This window comes from Podarcis pityusensis (assembly GCF_964106645.2).
Source record: "Podarcis pityusensis genome assembly, chromosome: 16".
In the NCBI taxonomy this organism is placed as follows: Eukaryota; Metazoa; Chordata; class Lepidosauria; order Squamata; family Lacertidae; genus Podarcis; species Podarcis pityusensis.
The window spans coordinates 27,856,057-27,872,839 of NC_138041.1; the positions used below are offsets into that span (position 1 = coordinate 27,856,057).

Consider the following 16,783-nt stretch of genomic DNA (forward strand, 5'->3'; position numbering starts at 1 on the left):
TGACCTGGCTGTTGGCAGAGATAGCATTTCCGGGCGCCTTTTCCCTCCTTCTTTCCCCCCTCACTGGGCTTTGAAACTGCGCGCGCGCGCGCTGTTCCGATTTCCATCGGCTCTGCCGGCGGGAAAGTTGGCTCTGGAATGTCTGGAATGCGGAACTCCTTCCAACGTTCTCCCTTCCCTTCCCGCCTCTCCAATGCTCTCGCCTCCTGGCGCGCTCCTATGGTCAGCGCTGATTTGGTCAGCTGGTCCATAGACTCCGCCCTGGGCGCCCGGGAAAGTTCGTCTTTCACAGCCGAAGAAAGCCCTTCTTCAAAGAGCATTTGAATGGGTTCCGCCGATAGATCCCACCCCAATTTATGGATCAACATGGTGAACTCAGTCCAGTACTCACGGACAGATCGGCTCCCCTGTTTGCAAGCCATTAACTGTCTGCGGACCACTCCCTGTTCAATATCGCTGGAAAACATCAGATCCATGGCGCGAAAGAACTTCATCGTGTCCTTTAGGACGTCACTATTCGCTGCCATCAGGGGTCTAACCCAGTCTCTCGCCCCCTTTTCAAGATGCCCAATCACGAAAGCCACTCGTGATTCCTCGTCAGGGAATTCATCAAACTGCAGATTGAGGGCATATTGCATCTCTGTCCGAAAGCCATGATAGTCTTTGGGCTCCCCCCCAAACTTCTGCACCAATCCTGGTACCTTTCTGACGAGCTGGGTGTCTTTCCCCTTTTTGTCTGCATCCTGAGCCCTCCTCTCCTCAAGCCTCGCCGTCTGCAGCGCTAGCTGGACCTCCAACACCCGGTACCTTTCTTCCAGGCTTGGACCCGCTCCAGCTCCTGCTTCTCCGGTTCCGGCTGGGTTGCTCATGATGCCTTCTCCTGCACAAGCTGCTCACGAAGACTGTCGGAATGCTGTGATGGGACGATGAGCTGCTTGTGTGTAAAATCCTAGTCCCTCAGAGTTTGGTCAAGTTTGCAAACCTCTGTCTGTAACGGAGCCCCTTAAACATGGCTCCGTCAGTCGCTGGCAGATTCCGACAGTGGTTGCTTTCGGAATCGCTTCCAACATAAAAGCTCCTTAACGGAAACACGTCTTCTGGACTCTCTGCGTGACAGTTTCCGGCGAGGAGTGGGTGTCCCTACAGGAGGTCCTGAAACCTCCCCACTGTTTTCGCTGGAAGTGTCTCTGAGCCATCCCTCCAGCTCCCTTTCCCTCAGCTCAGCTCCTCTCCCCCTACTGGTTCCCTCTTCAGCTGCTGAGTCTCTCCCAACCTGTGTGAGCCCTTTCACTTCCCTTCCTTCCGATGGCAGTTCCCTGACACTCTCCAAGCCAAACCGTTAAAATCTCCTGTTCTGGAAATGGTGGTCATAGCTGGCAAGCATTTCACTGGTATCAACAGAAACCTGGACAGGCTCCTCGCTTTGTGTTTGCTGGTTCTGGCACCCGGGGAGAAGGGATTCCAGATCAGTTCACTGGTTCTTACTCCAGGAACACTGGCTACTTAACTATCACCAATATCCAGCCTGAAGATGAGGCGGTTTATTACTGTTGTGACTTCGAGCATGGCAGTAGCACGTTCCACGCTGGTGCAATCTAAGGGGGAACTGAGACAAAAACCTTCTCTCTCCTTTCCAAGAGTGGGGAAACCTGAATCACTCAAGAGCATAATTGCGCATGAATGAGCTTTATCTGTTTTTGACAATAACATGCATTTACATCAAGTTATTTACACTCATGGATGTTATTAAGGGAGGAGAGGCAGAGTAATTCAATAGCTTATTGAAAACCTGAATGTTTTGTCCGATTCTGACAGGAGTGAGTGGTGATATCATGTTATTTAGGGACTACAATGAAGTTAATTGAATCCCCTTAAATATTTGCTTGCCAACCCCAACCACCACCTGTCAAGTCTGTTGTCATATACAGTTACTGGCTCACGCTTGCTTGAAAAAAGGGTTAACTTGAGCCCTGAGCTCAGGTTGCCAGTGTGGGTGTGGCTTAGCAGGCTCTCAGTTGCCTCTGTTTCCCCCTTCCTCTCAGCTTCTCTTTGTGCTTCCTGGAACAAGCAAGAAACAAGTAGGCGCCATGAGACACTGGCACCCAACTCAGCAGAAGCTTCGTGTGGACAAAAAGTCTCTCTGAAGGATTTCAGAACCTGCATCTCTGATAACTCAAAGAGCTTGATTTCATCTGTGTCGAAATATCTTTTGATCTCTAGCCAGAAAGCCACCTGGTCTCAGTCAATGGCAGTACCACCAACCCACTAGCTGCAACAGCAATCTTCACAGTGGTAGATATGAAATTTCCCTTAAAATCTCAGTGTCAGGCTCTGTGTGATTTCTTTTCTTTTTTTCCTAATCCTATTTAGCTCCTTAGAGTACCTGTCCCAGTTCTGTTAAACTGTGCACAGTTCCAGCATATTATGTGCATCATCACATGTATGACATTATACACATGTACCCTCAATGACCTCAAAGTAACCTGTACATAAACAGGTTGATGCTACAATGTGTAACTGTATAAAAACAATACGACCCATTATAAACAGATCCATACAATAACACAAATGAGTTTCTAACAATGCATGTCTCCCATGCCACGGAGTCATTACAAGCTTTACGAAGAATACAGAGCAGGAGATGGGAAGCTCCTTGAGTGAAGCTGTAATGCAAACACACATGTGTAAATGGTAGCCCTGCATACAAAAGGCTTTGTTTATGAATTGTGAACTGGGGAAACTTGAATTCTTGGGTGCCTCTGCCCTCGGCCATAGCTTAGTGGTAGAACACCTGTTTGCTTGCAGAAGGTTCCAGGTTCAGTTTCTGAGATCCTTCAGGGATGTGTGCGAAAGACCCCTATCTAAAACCCCAGTGAGTAATGTAGAGTAAGGCCCTGACTCATTAACTCTGGATAGTCCTGAAGGTGCTATGTATCCCTTTAGGAAGCAAATTCCTATTCTGCTTGGCTTCATCTGTCTCCCTCCGAAAGGACGTAAAATGTTGGTCCTCACAGCTTCTGTGCAAGCTGCTCTTCTACATTTAGCCTGTAGGGGGAGAAGTTGCACCAGTTTTCAAGATATTTGATGAAATTCTGCTTTCATAGAGAGACTGTGTACCCTCACACAATGCATGTTCAGTACAGTGGACCCTTGGGTTATGTTACCTTTGGGTAATGTAACACTTTCGGGTTGCAAACGCCACAAACCCGGAAGTGTATACTTTCGGGTTTAGCTGCGTGTGCATGCGCAGAAGCGCTCTGCGCACCACACGCATGTGCAGAAACACTCTATCACACCATGTGCATGTGCAGAAGTGGCACCTCTTCTTATGAAATTTTTGGGGTGTACACGGACCCCCCAGGACGAATAAAATTCGTATCCAGAGTGTCCACTGTACAGTGGTACCTCGGGTTAAGTACTTAAATCGTTCCGGAGGTCCGTTCGTAACCTGAAACCGTTCTTAACCTGAAGCACCACTTTAGCTAATGGGGCCTCCTGCTGCCGCCGTGCCTCCGCTGCGTGATATCTGTTCTCATCCTGAATCAAAGTTCTTAACCTGAGGTACTATTTCTGGGTTAGCAGAGTCTGTAACCTGAAGCGTATGTAACCTGAAGCATATGTAACCCGAGGTACCACTGTCATAGATGTCAACTTACAGATTTGAAAATAAGGGATCAGCAGCCAAAATAAGGGATTTTCAGAGCACAGGTATGTTCAACTTCTGAGCCCCTCCAAGCCAAAGGCAGAAAGCCCAGCCAGCAGCCAACGAAGCCTCAAGTGGTGGTTCCCACAGCGCAGCAACCCGGCAAAGGATATGCAGCAAGGAAAACCACCGTCACCTCTCCGCTGGGAAGCGCTGAGCAAAGGCGAGTCCCCAGGCAATGCGGCCGATTTGATTGGCACAAGGCATGCAAGTTCCACCCCCCAGTCGTTCTTAGACTCCTTATTGGGTGAGCAATGCAGCCAAGCACCACAGTTGGAGCCTCCCTCCTCCCTGGCTGGCAGGGAGGGAGGGAGAGGAGCTGGGTTTCCCTAGCCACTCTGGCCAGCTCCCAACAAAATTAAAAGCACAATAAAACATCAAACATTAAAAACCTCCCTAAACAGGGCTGCCTTCAGATGTCTTCTAAAAGTCAGATAGTTATTTATCTCCTTGCCATCTGATGGGAAGACGTTCCACAGAAAGATTCATTCTTGCCAGTATAATCTTAATAGAAGATTCCATAAAAGAATGGAATAAATAAAAGAATTGAAATAAAGGAATGGAAATGGTTTATTGAATGTTTACACATAAATTGTAGACAGATAAAAACACTGTCAGGATTACTGTAATAACCTGCAGTTTCATAAGACTATCTATTTAAAGAAGATGAATAAATGAGCAAATTAAGTTAATGAGGATATGCAGAAGATATTAAAAATAAATGTAAGTTTTGAAATGTAAAAATGATTGTAAAATCAGTGAAATGTATAAACCTGAAAAGTTTGTTTAAATCAATCAATCTATCAATCTATCTATCAATCAATCTCTATGTTGAGTTTATCTGCAGAGATGGTTTCCTAATGGCCATTTCACTCTTTCATCTCAACATGAAATGACACCCCCCCCAATTTTGCTAAAATACATTATATACTTTATTATATGTATAACATTATACAAAATATATATTCCAGGTTTGCAAAAGTAATTAGCATCTAAACAGATACATGCGACCCTGTGCATAACTGTATAAAAATGAGTATGAACTATCTATATGAATAAACAGACTCACACATTTAATATACATGTCCATTATACGTGTGTGTGTTCACTATCAACCAACTATGATCCTTCCGCAACAATACAAAGCAGGACCTCCAGTGAATGTTGTTTTCAAGTACTGCTTCCCACAACCAACGTTGAACGCACCCTTTCTCCCTGGTAGGGAAAGCAAGGGGAATGTGAATGCATAAGATTGACTAGATTGTGATTTCAGTACAGTGGTCCCTCTGGATACGCACACCTCTGGTTGCGTATCCTTCAGGATGCCAATGCGGAAACCTGGAAGTATTTTTCCGGGTTTCGCACTGTGCACATGTGCAGAAGTGGCACCTCCAGTTGTGAATTCCTCGGAATCTGACCGGAGCTCCAGAACGGATCCCGTTCGCAACCAGAGGTACCACTGCATTTTGCTTTGAAATGTGATGCAGGTGTTTTGTGGTGTCTGCTGTTCTGGCTTTAACCTCCAGGGGACAATGTTGGGCCACCTACCCGTTTTTTAAAAAAAATAATAGTGAATTATATTACAAAACGGAAAATTGTTACAAAAACTGAACTGCTGGGGTGAAGTGAAGCGTCAGAATGTTTTTTTTCTTATGCCTGACTACTCGCTTGAGGAGGAGCTGGCTTCCTGCACAACACCTTGAAATCAACCTGAATTGTGCAGCCTCAATTTGCTGGTACGTGACTGAATCTCACCTGAAAATAATGGCAAGCTGGAATTGCCTTAAATGAAGAAATAGTTGGAGCTGCTATAAGGCAGATTCCCATAAATAAAAGGGTTTCAACACCAAGGCAGACACAACTGGCTGTCTTAGTCTCAACAGAATAAAAAAAATTATATGGCACAGCCGCAGCCAGATTATTGCTTGCTAAAAACTTCCCACAAAGGAAGACTGGATAAGTAAATTATGTGAATTTATAGAATTAGCTAAACTAACAGCAGCCATAAGAAATCAGTCTAATCAAAGGAAGGAATGGCAATGTTTTGAGGAATATATGAAAAAACACTGCTCTGAGGAAAACATATTGATATGCATAGAATAAGTATGCAAAGAGGAACTAATTCAAGGTAAAATTACTAATAGATATAAAATGAACAATATAAGGACACAATGTAAATAAGAGTATGCAGTAAAGGATGTCGAGTTGTGGTGGATGGAAGTCAGACAGGTGCAAATTATAGTTCTTTATTAGTCTATATGAGTTTGGGTTTGGTAAAATATGGTTTATGAATTGTAACTATGTTTTTCATTTTCTTTCTGTTTGTGAATAATAAAATTAATAATGATGGTGATGATAACTTGCAAGCCTATTTAAACACTGCTTGTTGAAAGAAGCCAACCCACCACCCTCCTTTGTCATCATGTGCTGCTTGATTTTTTAAAAATTAATTTGAGATGCAGGGACGACATCTTCAGCATCCACACATCACCCCTCATCCCTTGAACTACAGCCCCAATCCTGCTTCCTTGAGGTAAATTGACCTAGTCAATTGACCTCAAGTTCACAAGACAAGAACCTCCTCATTTTAAAAAGCAAACATCACCTTTATCCAAATCAGTTCCATTGTATTTTGCTTACTGCATCATTTATTCCAGACAAGGGCTTTTTTAACAGAGCCAATGAGCACCGCCTGGATTTGCATCAAGAGATCCTTCACCAGCTCTGGGAAGTTTTAGCAAAGGAAAGACTCAGGACCACCAGCAGTTGCCTGTTAATCTTCAGAAAGTCGCCTTGCTTTAGAGAGCTCACCATGGCCTGGACTCTGTTTTTCCTGGTTCTTCTCAGTTACTGTTTAGGTAAACACAAAAAGAAGTAGACTTAAGTTGGCCTAAACGGGGGGGGCGGGGGGAGCATATCTGTAATGTTTATTTATCATAGTGCCTTAAAGTTCAGGTGATATGTGAGAACAGAGAGGATTGAGAATCATACATTTCTTTTTCTCTTTTTTTACAAAGGTGTTATTTCACAGCCAGCATTGACCCAGCTAGGATCCCAGTCTGTGTCCCTGGGTCAGACTGTGACCCTCTCCTGCTCTAAGAATAAGGGGAGCTGGCAGACCTTTGGCTGGTGTCAACAGAAACCTGGGCAGCCTCCTCGTTTTCTATGGTATGGTCCCAGCACCAGGGGAGACGGGGTCCCAGATAGGTTCACCGCTTCTCCCTCTGAGGATACCGGCTATTTAACCATCTCCAATGTCCAGGCTGAAGATGAGGCAGTTTATCACTGTTTTGCATGGGAAGGCACCGGTACCCCGAAGTTCCACTGTGGTACCATCTGATGGGGAACTGAGACAAAAACTTTCTCTCTCCTTCCCCTAAAAGCAAAGAAACCAGAATTAGGCAAGAGATGAGTTTGGTCCAAATGAACTTTATTTCTTTTTGGCAAGAATATCAAGTTATTTAAACAGATGGATTCTTTTACAGAAATGACCTCACCTCCTCCTCCTCCTCCTCCTCTTCTTCTTCTTCTTCTTCTTCTTCTTCTCTTCTTTGGCAATCACTCGTAGCTGAGTAAGATTGTCTTCCATAAACACGGTTTTAACAATGAGTCTGTAAGTGACTGTGGAGGCCAATTCTGGATCCACACGTCCTTCCACAGTGGGGGCATTGGTTTCTGTGCGGGAGTTGATCACAGTGTGGATTTGCCAAGTGTGCCTTCCTCTTAGCACATTTCTCCCTTGCGTCCTGAGTTCGAGTGTCTTCAAAGCCCAGGACACCATTGGTAAATGCTGTTCTCCAACTGGAGCGCTCGCAGGCCAGTTTTTCCCAGTTGTCAGTGTTTATACTACATTTTTTAAGATTTGCCTTGAGACAGTGACATATCCCACCATTACGCAGAGGTCCATAATTTTGGCATGACCTTGTCAAAACTGTGGTTACAAGGCCCCTGACCTCTCAAACCAGTTCTTACATTGGATCCCAGTACGTTTCCAAGCACAATTCAAAGTGTTGGTGCTGACCTTTAAAGCCCTAAACGGTCTCGGTCCAGTATACCTGAAGGAGCGTCTCCACCCCCATCGTTCTGCCCAGACACTGAGGTCGAACGCCGAGGGCCTTCTGGCGGTTCCCTCGCTGCGAGAAGCCAAGTTACAGGGAACCTTCAGAGGGCCTTCTTGGTAGTGGCACCTGCCCTGTGGAACACGCTCCCACCAGATGTCAAAGAAAAAAGCAACTATCTGACTTTTAGAAGACATCTGAAGGTAGCCCTGTCTAGGGAAGCTTTTAATGTTTAATAGACTACTGTATTTTAATATTCTGTTGGAAGCCACCCAGAGGCAGGGTATAAATAATAAATTATTATTATTATTATTATTATTATTATTATTATTATTATTATTATCATTATTATACATGTGATTTATCCAGTCATCGCGGTAAGGACAAAGAATTCCAGACATTCCTCCATAATGGAGTTGTTTGCACTGAGCTCCTCCGCCTCTCCCCTCCAGCAACAACACCTGTTCCTACGGCGTCTGTCATTGGACCATTGTCTCTGTGCTCTTTGTTCTTGCACCCTTAATGAAGGCCGCATTTTGGGAGAATGGGGGTCGGTTATGCTGTCCAGTGACGTGTTAGCCAGCTGCTGTGCCTCCCCTCCCCCTTCTCCTAACTCTGCATAGCTCTGCTGTCTGCCTATCTCTGAGCTGTTATCTTCCTCCAAGCCCTGCTGTACATCAGGACTGCCTTCCTTCTCTCTGGAAGCTACAGGAGAAGGCGGGGAGGGGACACTCCTCCTCCTCTTCAGTCCAGTCTCTGACACCACCGTTTAAATGAGGTTTTGCAGTTCATGCAAATCCAACCTTCACAAGCTATCGGATACAAAATGGTCGACCTGAAAAAGTCTCAAGGAGGCTGCTGCTGCTGCAACTGGACTCCTGGGAATTCTTTGCTCAACTTCACTTGCGGCTATGTGAATTCACATTTGCACCTGACGTAGACCCTGACAGAACTTGCACGTCTGAATTCAGCTCTGATTAAAGGGTGGGGCTTTGTCCTCCCCACCACCCCACACACATTTTCTCAAATCTTGTACAGTGGTACCTCAGGTTACATACGCTTCAGGTTACAGACGCCGCTAACCCAGAAATAGTACCTCGGGTTAAGAACTTTGCTTCAGGATGAGAACAGAAATCACACGGCGGCAGCGTGAGGCCCTATTATCTAAAGTGGTGCTTCAGGTTAAGAACAGTTTCAGGTTAAGAACGGACCTCCGGAATGAATAAAGTACTTAACCTGAGGTACCACTGTCTGTAGAATGTTGGCTGTCTACTTTTGGCCTGTAAGATGGACCAACTTCCCCATATCTCATAGAATTTACCAGTCACAGAAAGCCCATGCACCACCTGCACCTGTGGAGCAAATGAAGGAGGACATGCTCAGGAAGGACATATCTGCTCAAGTTTCCACCGCCAACTGCCCCGTCTTTCCTACTCATTCAGGCACAGAAATCAAACGATAACCTCGCTCTCATCCAGTTAACCCACGATTCAAGCTGTGGAAAGCTTTGTAAGTTCCCACAACTGGGGGCAAAGTTCAGGCGTCTTTTTTTCCTTTTTGTATATAATTTTTATTAAATTTTCTGTTTTCCATTTTAAAATACAGTGGTACCTCAGGTTACATACGCTTCAGGTTACAGACTCCGCTAACACAAAAATAGTGCTTCAGGTCAAGAACTTTGCTTCAGGGTGAGAACAGAAATTGTGCTCCGGAGGCGCGGCAGCAGCAGGAGGCCCCATTAGCTAAAGTGGTGCTTCAGGTTAAGAACAGTTTCAGGTTAAGAATGGACCTCCGGAAACAATTAAGTACTTAACCCGAGGTACCACTGTACTCATTTTTACATCCTTAAAATAGCAATGACTTCCCCTCTTCTCTTTCCATGGTTCATTTTACATATCATAAATCCCTGCATATTTTACATAAACTTAAACCATTCAGTATTCCATTATTACATCCATCAACACTTGAATTTATCTTAATGCTGCCAATGTTTTCAGCTGTACACAATTATTTCCCATATATTCAATAAATGTTTTCCAATCTTCTCTGAATATATGTTCTTCTTGTTCTCTGTTTCTATGTGTTAAGTCTGCAAGTTGTGCATATTCTGTCAACTTAAGTTGCCATTCTTCTTTGGTTGGGACTTCGCTTGTTTTCCATTTGGGGGCTAACAAAACACGGGTCGCAATAGTGGCATACATAAATCACCTTTTTTGACACCTGGGAATTTCAGTCTGAATTATCCCCAACAGAGAGGACTCTGGGGGTGGGGTGGAGTGGGGAGTACTTTGAAACATTTTTTTCAATTCATTATGGATCATTTCCCAATACTCTCTTTCCCTTTTACAAGTCCACCACATAGGAAGGAACTTTCCCTCCATGACTTTGCATCTCCATGTCCAGGCCTTTCTAGATGACCCTTCAAGATAGCCACAGATCATGCCCATCTTAAGACATACCCCTCCATCCAGGCCACATCACTCACCCCCTCTGCTATGTGGTCTCCTTGGATGTTTCTGGTCATCTGGATTGTGTCCTTGAATTCTGACAACACTTCTAGATTGTCTGAATTGATAAGAAAGGGGAATGAGAGCTAGAAACCAGCCTATGCTACAAAGGTAACATCACTAGATGTTGCTCCACCCACTTTCACCTCAGCCCCCCTCCCTCATTATCCAGAACATGATCCAGATGGGCTTGTAGTTCTCTATCTGAACAATGTCCCCCACCCAGAGTTCTGAAAAATTTCAGCTGTGGACTTAATGAACTAAATGGGATGGGAGGGTCTTTATATGGCAGTGGGTGTTGCTCCACTTCATAACTGGTACATTTAGGGAACCTTCTGCTCATTCTACTGTGATGAACCCTGGGCATCATCTGCCCTTAAGTTATGTACAGTTGTACCTCGGACATCAAACAGAATCCATTCCGGAAGTCTGTTTGACTTCCAAAATGTTTGACTTCCGAAGCGCGGCTTCTGATTGCGTGGCGAGTTCCCGCCTCCCACCAGAAGAAATAAAGACACGAGACACAATAATGAAGGTTATTGGGCAAAAATTGGCCACAACTTTATTGGTTACAGGTGATGAGCGGTATCGGCTTAGGCATTGGACCCTGGCCTCCATAGGCTTCGGACGGGGCCACGCCCCCAGAGTCCTTTACCGGACTACCCTTTGCTTGGGGAAGGTGATGGCGCTTCCTTCCCCCCACTTCATTTGCATAACAATACCCCTGCCAATGCCTAACCGCCAATACCGGGAAAGTTGTGACGTTTGCTATGAGGTAGGCGAAAAAACCAAATGGCCGGTGCCAATTTGCCAAGTGGAAAAATTCCTACCAGGCCCCTTAACAGTGACCAACCGAGGTCCATAGCAAGGTCAAAGGAGAAACTTAAAGGGAGGGTGGGTGGCTAATTCCCAAGCTGAATGGCGGCAAAGAGGAAGCTCCTCTGCCGCGCTTGCCTTAAATGCGGGAAGCCACGCCCCCTGAGCCAGCTGATAGGCTGACGAGGGGATGACGCGGCAGAGGATTCCCCCTGTACGCGTGAAGCTGGGAGCCAGCCCCCGCACGGGTGTTGGAGGCGGGAAGCCCGCAACACCACCTCCTCCCTAGGGTCTGAAGTGGCTTTGGCTGCAGGAAGCTCCTGCAGCCAATTGGAAGCCCCATCAAACATTTGGCTTCCTAAAGACCGTTCAAAAACAGGAACACTCACTTCCGGTTTTCAGTCCTTCGGGAACCAGAACATTCAACTCCTAAGATGTTTGGGAGCTGGGATATGACTGTACTTGGTAACACTATGACCCCTTAATTTTTATCTTGGCCAGAGTGAGGCCTGCCCTCAACATCATCATGCAAATTTCTCCTTTGATCATTGGCTTTTCACGGAGAGAAGCAAGTAGATAAAGACACTCTTGCAGAACCAATGAGCATACAACCAATCTGCGCGAAGGAGACATTTGGTATTTCCGGGGGATTTCAGAGAGGGGGAAGAAGATCCCATCTAGATCTTTAGTCAGACTCTAAAGGAGACTTACCATGGCCTGGGAGCTGCTTTTCCTGTCACTTCTCAGCTACTGCTCAGGTAAGAGCGTGGAAGACTCACATCATGTAGGGCAACATCAAAACTTGGTCTGCTAGAGGGAGATAAAGCTTCTGTGGTATTTGAATGCATAGGAAATGTACCAAAGTCATGGTTCCTTTCTCTCTTTTTTATGAAAGGTGTCACTTCACAACCCAGTTTGACTCAGCCTGCCTTCCAGTCGGTGTCTCTGGGCCAAACTGCTACACTCTCCTGCTCAAGAAATGGTGGTACTCTCTGGGATGATATTCACTGGTATCAACAGAAACCTGGACAGCCTCCCCGTTTTCTGTGGTATGGATCCAGCACCCGGGGAGAAGGGGTCCCAGCTCGCTTCACCGGTTCTGACTCTGGCTCATTAACTATCTCTAACATCGAGGCTGCAGATGAAGCAGTTTATTTTTGTTGTGACGTCGAGCTTGGCAGTCAGACGTTCCACAGTGAAATAATCTGATGGGGAACTGAGACAAAAACCTTCTCTGTTCTTTCTTATGAGTGCAGAATCCTGAATCATTCAAGAGCATAGATGCCCGTGAATGAGTTTTGCTAGTTTTCGACAAGAACATGCATTAAAAGTTATCAAGTTATTTAGACTAAAGAATCCTATTGTTGATATGACCTTGCATTAAATATCTGACACATGTCCCAATAAACAATGCTCTTCATGTTTTCACTGGCCTTGTTGGCAATAAAGCCACTTCCGACTTAGAAGGGCCAAAGCTCAGGGGAGAATACCTGTTTTGCATGCAGAATGTCCTGGGTCCGATTTTTTATCGTGTTTTTAATATTCCGTTGGGAGCCGCCCAGAGTGGCTATGGAAACCCAGCTAGATGGGTGGGGTATAAACAGTGGTGTAGCGTGGGGGGTGCCAGGGGGGCCGGCCGCACCGGGCGCAACATGGGCGGGGGGCGCGCTCGCACTAGCAGCTCTCTGCCCCTACTAAAATCCACGGGTTAGGGAGCCCGCGCTCGCTCGGCTTGGCGAGGAGGTCGCGGAAGGGGGAGAGCGAAGCCTTCTGCCGCGGGCAAAAAAAGGAGAGGAAGCCGGGTGGGCGGGCGGGCGGGCTGGCTGGCGGGGGTCTGGCTGCGCCTGCTGCTGCCGGTGCAGGGCAAGGCAAGCAGAGCGAGGAGGAGAGATAGGGGAAGGGGGGGGAAGCAGCTAGGAAACGCTGCGGTGTGGAGGAGGAATCAATTAAGGAGAGAAAGCGAAAAGCCTTGGAGAAAGGGAAAAAAGGAAAGAAAAGAGGCAGCTCCAGGAGAGCACGGGGGAAAGAGAAGCCTCGCTCCTGCTGCTGCTGCTTGGGAGAGTAAATTACTGTACTTGCCTTGCCCCGGGTTAGGGGGCGCAAATTACTTGCCTTGCCCCGGGTGCTGATAACCCACGCTACGCCGCTGGGTATAAATAAATTATTATTATTATTATTATTATTATTATTACAAGATCTTCTCCATGGCAAGGGCAGGAAAATGTCCTTCTGAAGTGCTTTCCTTTTGACCCCGGGGAAAATTGTTGTACAGAAACATGAATATAAGGCAAAATTATATATCTGTGGAGAAAATGAACTAAAAGCATTAATAAGGACTTTGCCTTCTTCTTCTTCTTCTTCTTCTTCTTCTTCTTCTTCTTCTTCTTCTTCTTCTTCGATCATAGAATCATAGAATCATAGAATTGGAAGAGACCACAAGGGCCATCGAGTCCAACCCCCTGCCAAGCAGGAAACACCATCAGAGCACTCCTGACATATGGTTGTCAAGCCTCTACTTAAAGAACTCCAAAGAAGGAGACTCCACCACACTCCATGGCAGCAAATTCCACTGTCAAACAGCTCTTACTGTCAGGAAGTTCTTCCTAATGTTTAGGTGGAATCTTCTTTCTTGTAGTTTGGATCCATTGCTCCGTGTCCGCTTCTCTGGAGCAGCAGAAAACAACCTTTCTCCCTCCTCTATGTGACATCCTTTTATATATTTGAACATGGCTATCATATCACCCCTTAACCTCCTCTTCTCCAGGCTAAACATGCCCAGCTCCCTTAGCGGTTCCTCATAAGGCATCGTTTCCAGGCCTTTGACCATTTTGGTTGCCCTCCTCTGGACACGTTCCAGTTTGTCAGTGTCCTTCTTCTTCTTCTTCTTCTTCTTCTTCTTCTTCTTCTTCTTCTTCTTCTTCTTCTTCTTCTTCTTGTTGTGTCAACATGTGGAAAACTGAACCAAAGAGTGGGAAAAGGTGTAACAGAGAGAAGCTGTTACTTAGCATTACTCCCCTAATACTGAGATCAAAATTTGCTGTGAAATCCAAGTCTTGGATTAATAAAATTGAAACTAGAAAGCTAACAGATATTGGCAAGATGCAAGAAGGATCCAAAGCGGGCAGAGTGGGATTCCTTGAAAACTGGAATTTATTATGTAAACTTCATTTGGAATGTCATAAATTCAAATTCAACCTTAGAAGAGCACTGCTGAAATTACAGCTATGAAGAAAATCCTTAATTAAATAATCATTTCATCTTGGATTAGTGGGTGAGTATTCGGCTTGCGTTTTCTCAAAATAATAATAATAAAAAATACAGTCATACCTTGGAAATCCACACTTCTTCAGATTCTTCATGCACATGAAAGCTCATACCAATAAGAAACTCAGTTGGTCTCTAAGGTGCTACTGGAAGGAATTTTTTTATTTTGTTTTGACTATGGCAGACCAACACGGCTACCTACCTGTAACTAAGACCGACTAGATTGTGATTTCAGTATTTTGCTTTGAAATGTGATGCAGGCGTTTTGTGGTGTCTACGGTTCTGGCTTTAACCTCCAGGGGACAATGTTGGGCCACATACCCGTTTTGTTTTTTTTAAAGTGAATTATATTACAAAACGGAAAATTGTTACAAAAACTGAACTGTTGGGGTGAAGCGAAGCGTCAGAATGTTTTTTCTTATGCCTGACGACTCGCTTAGGAGACATTTGCATGAGGAGCAGTGCTGATGAGCCACTCCACCCCCCCACCCCCACCCCCACCCCCCGTAATCATAGTTTGCAAGGGAGAGAAGTTTCCATTGCAACCTGGACAAAGCTTCAGAGTTTGGGAGCTGATTTTATTTCTTAATTTCCACCTTTGTTGTGAGTCCCTGAATCTGAGAAAGGAGGGTGGTGGGTTGGCTTCTTTCAACAAGGAGTGCTTAAATACGTTTGCATATTATTATTATTATTATTATTATTATTAAGCATCATCAACATTCAGGGATATGTTCAAGCCAGGCAGAATCATTGGGGGCCACAGGACCATGAAAGTGAGACATGTGGCCTGAAGAGGCATGTTCTGAGCACCTCCTGAGAGCCACAAAAGGAAATATCTGAAGGAGCTTCTCCACCTTCCATTGCTCAGCCCGGACACTGAGGTCTTCCTCCGAGGGTCTTCTGCTGGTTCCCTCACTGCGAGAAGTGAGGTTACAGGGAACCAGGCAGAGGGCCTTCTTGACAGTGGCACCCTGCCTCTGGAATGCCCTCCCATCAGATGTCAAAGAGATAAAGAACTACACAACTATCAGAGGACTTCTGAAGGCAGCCCTGCAATGGGAAATTTATGTTTGACATTTTACTATGTCTTTATGTAAACTGTTAGCTGCCCAGAGTGGCTGGGGCAGCCCAGCCAGATGGGTGGGTAATAATAATAATAATAATAATAATAATAATAATAATAATTTTGGGAGGCCATATTCAGCCCCTGGTTCTACAGCTCCCCAATCATGACCTAAGCAATACATAGAAGCTTCAATCTTCTGTGAAAACACCCCCTTCATGCTAAATCTGTTCTGTGGTCATCTGCTGGATGTTCCCTGTATTTCCTCATATTCTTTCTAGCAAGGCCAACGGGTGTCGAGGTATTTGCATAATTGCTCGTGCCTCATTTCCCAGGTGATTTAAGAGGGTGGTAGGGAGGTGCCACCAGACTAGAGATCTGTTTGTGGGATCCACCCTCCTTTTGACATTCACCATGGCCTGGATCCTTGTTCTTGTCACATGTCTCACTTACTGTTCAGGTATGTTTGTGGAGACGTAACGTATTATTTGACTTCACTTCTGTTACTTTTCACAAGAAGATAATAATTTTCTGAAATCTGAGGGCGCAGAAAATGATGCATGTACCAGCAAGAAAGCTATAGTCTTTCCTAATATTTGAGAACACTGGAACTGATTCATGTGCTGGTATTTGACTTTTCTTTCTGCAAAGGCGTCACATCACAGACAACATTGATCCAGCCTGCCTCTGAGTCTGTGCTCCTGGGTCAAACTGTCAAACTCTCCTGCTCTAGAAGTAGTGGCAGCTTGTATGCTTATAGCTGGTATCAACAGAAATTGGGACAAGCTCCCCGTTTTGTGTTCTATGCTACCAGCACCCGGGGAGACGGGATCCCTGATCGGTTCGCTGCCTCCACCTCTGGGAACACTTACTATTTAACCATCTCCAATGTCCAGGCTGAAGACGAGGCGGTTTATTACTGTGCTGACTGGGTGACAGGCAGTAACGTGTTCCACGGTGGTACAATCTAATGGGGAACTGATACAAAAAACTCTCTCACACACTTCCCCTAGACTTTGCAAACAAGGATCGCTCAGGAGCTGGCTTATACCAGAGAAGAATGACAGATCAAGTTGATGGATCGTGCTGAAATCGTTAAAATGACCGGAAGAATCAGAAATCAGGAAGGCCAAGAACTTCCACTTCTGAGAACACTGTTTATTTGCAATTTCCAACCTCCTGGCTAAAGTGTATTCTCCTCAGGGGCGTCAACCTGAATAAAATATTCTTAGGGGGGAGAGACAAGTAAGCCCTGCCCCACAACGCTGATCACAGGACACGACCCACACAGCACCATTTGAATGGCAATGCCCATCAACTGGGGGGGGGGGAGAGGCAGCCCCATCAAACATTTTCTTGGAGGGAGGGCAAA

General features: G+C 45.5%; 2 protein-coding genes across 23 annotated transcripts in view; both read left to right on the forward strand.

Moving 5' to 3' along the window:
- LOC308465386 (immunoglobulin lambda-1 light chain-like) overlaps positions 1–16,783 on the forward strand; it is a 151,460-nt gene that overhangs the window by 59,319 nt on the left and 75,358 nt on the right. The gene's annotated exons all lie outside the window — the stretch shown is intronic.
- Positions 1–16,783, forward strand: part of LOC308465380 (immunoglobulin lambda-1 light chain-like) — a 157,515-nt gene that overhangs the window by 35,555 nt on the left and 105,177 nt on the right. The window contains exons 1-2 of one of the 19 annotated variants that reach the window (XM_080985328.1): positions 6,405–6,561; positions 6,721–7,032. The exons of 14 other annotated variants lie outside the window; for them this stretch is intronic. In XM_080985328.1, the coding sequence (XP_080841454.1) occupies positions 6,516–6,561; positions 6,721–7,032 (358 nt within the window). In that variant the 5' untranslated portion in view covers positions 6,405–6,515. Of the gene's footprint in view, positions 1–6,404; positions 6,562–6,720; positions 7,033–16,783 lie in introns of those variants that run through there. 4 more of the 19 variants (XM_080985314.1, XM_080985331.1, XM_080985323.1 and 1 more) reach the window with 4 other exon arrangements.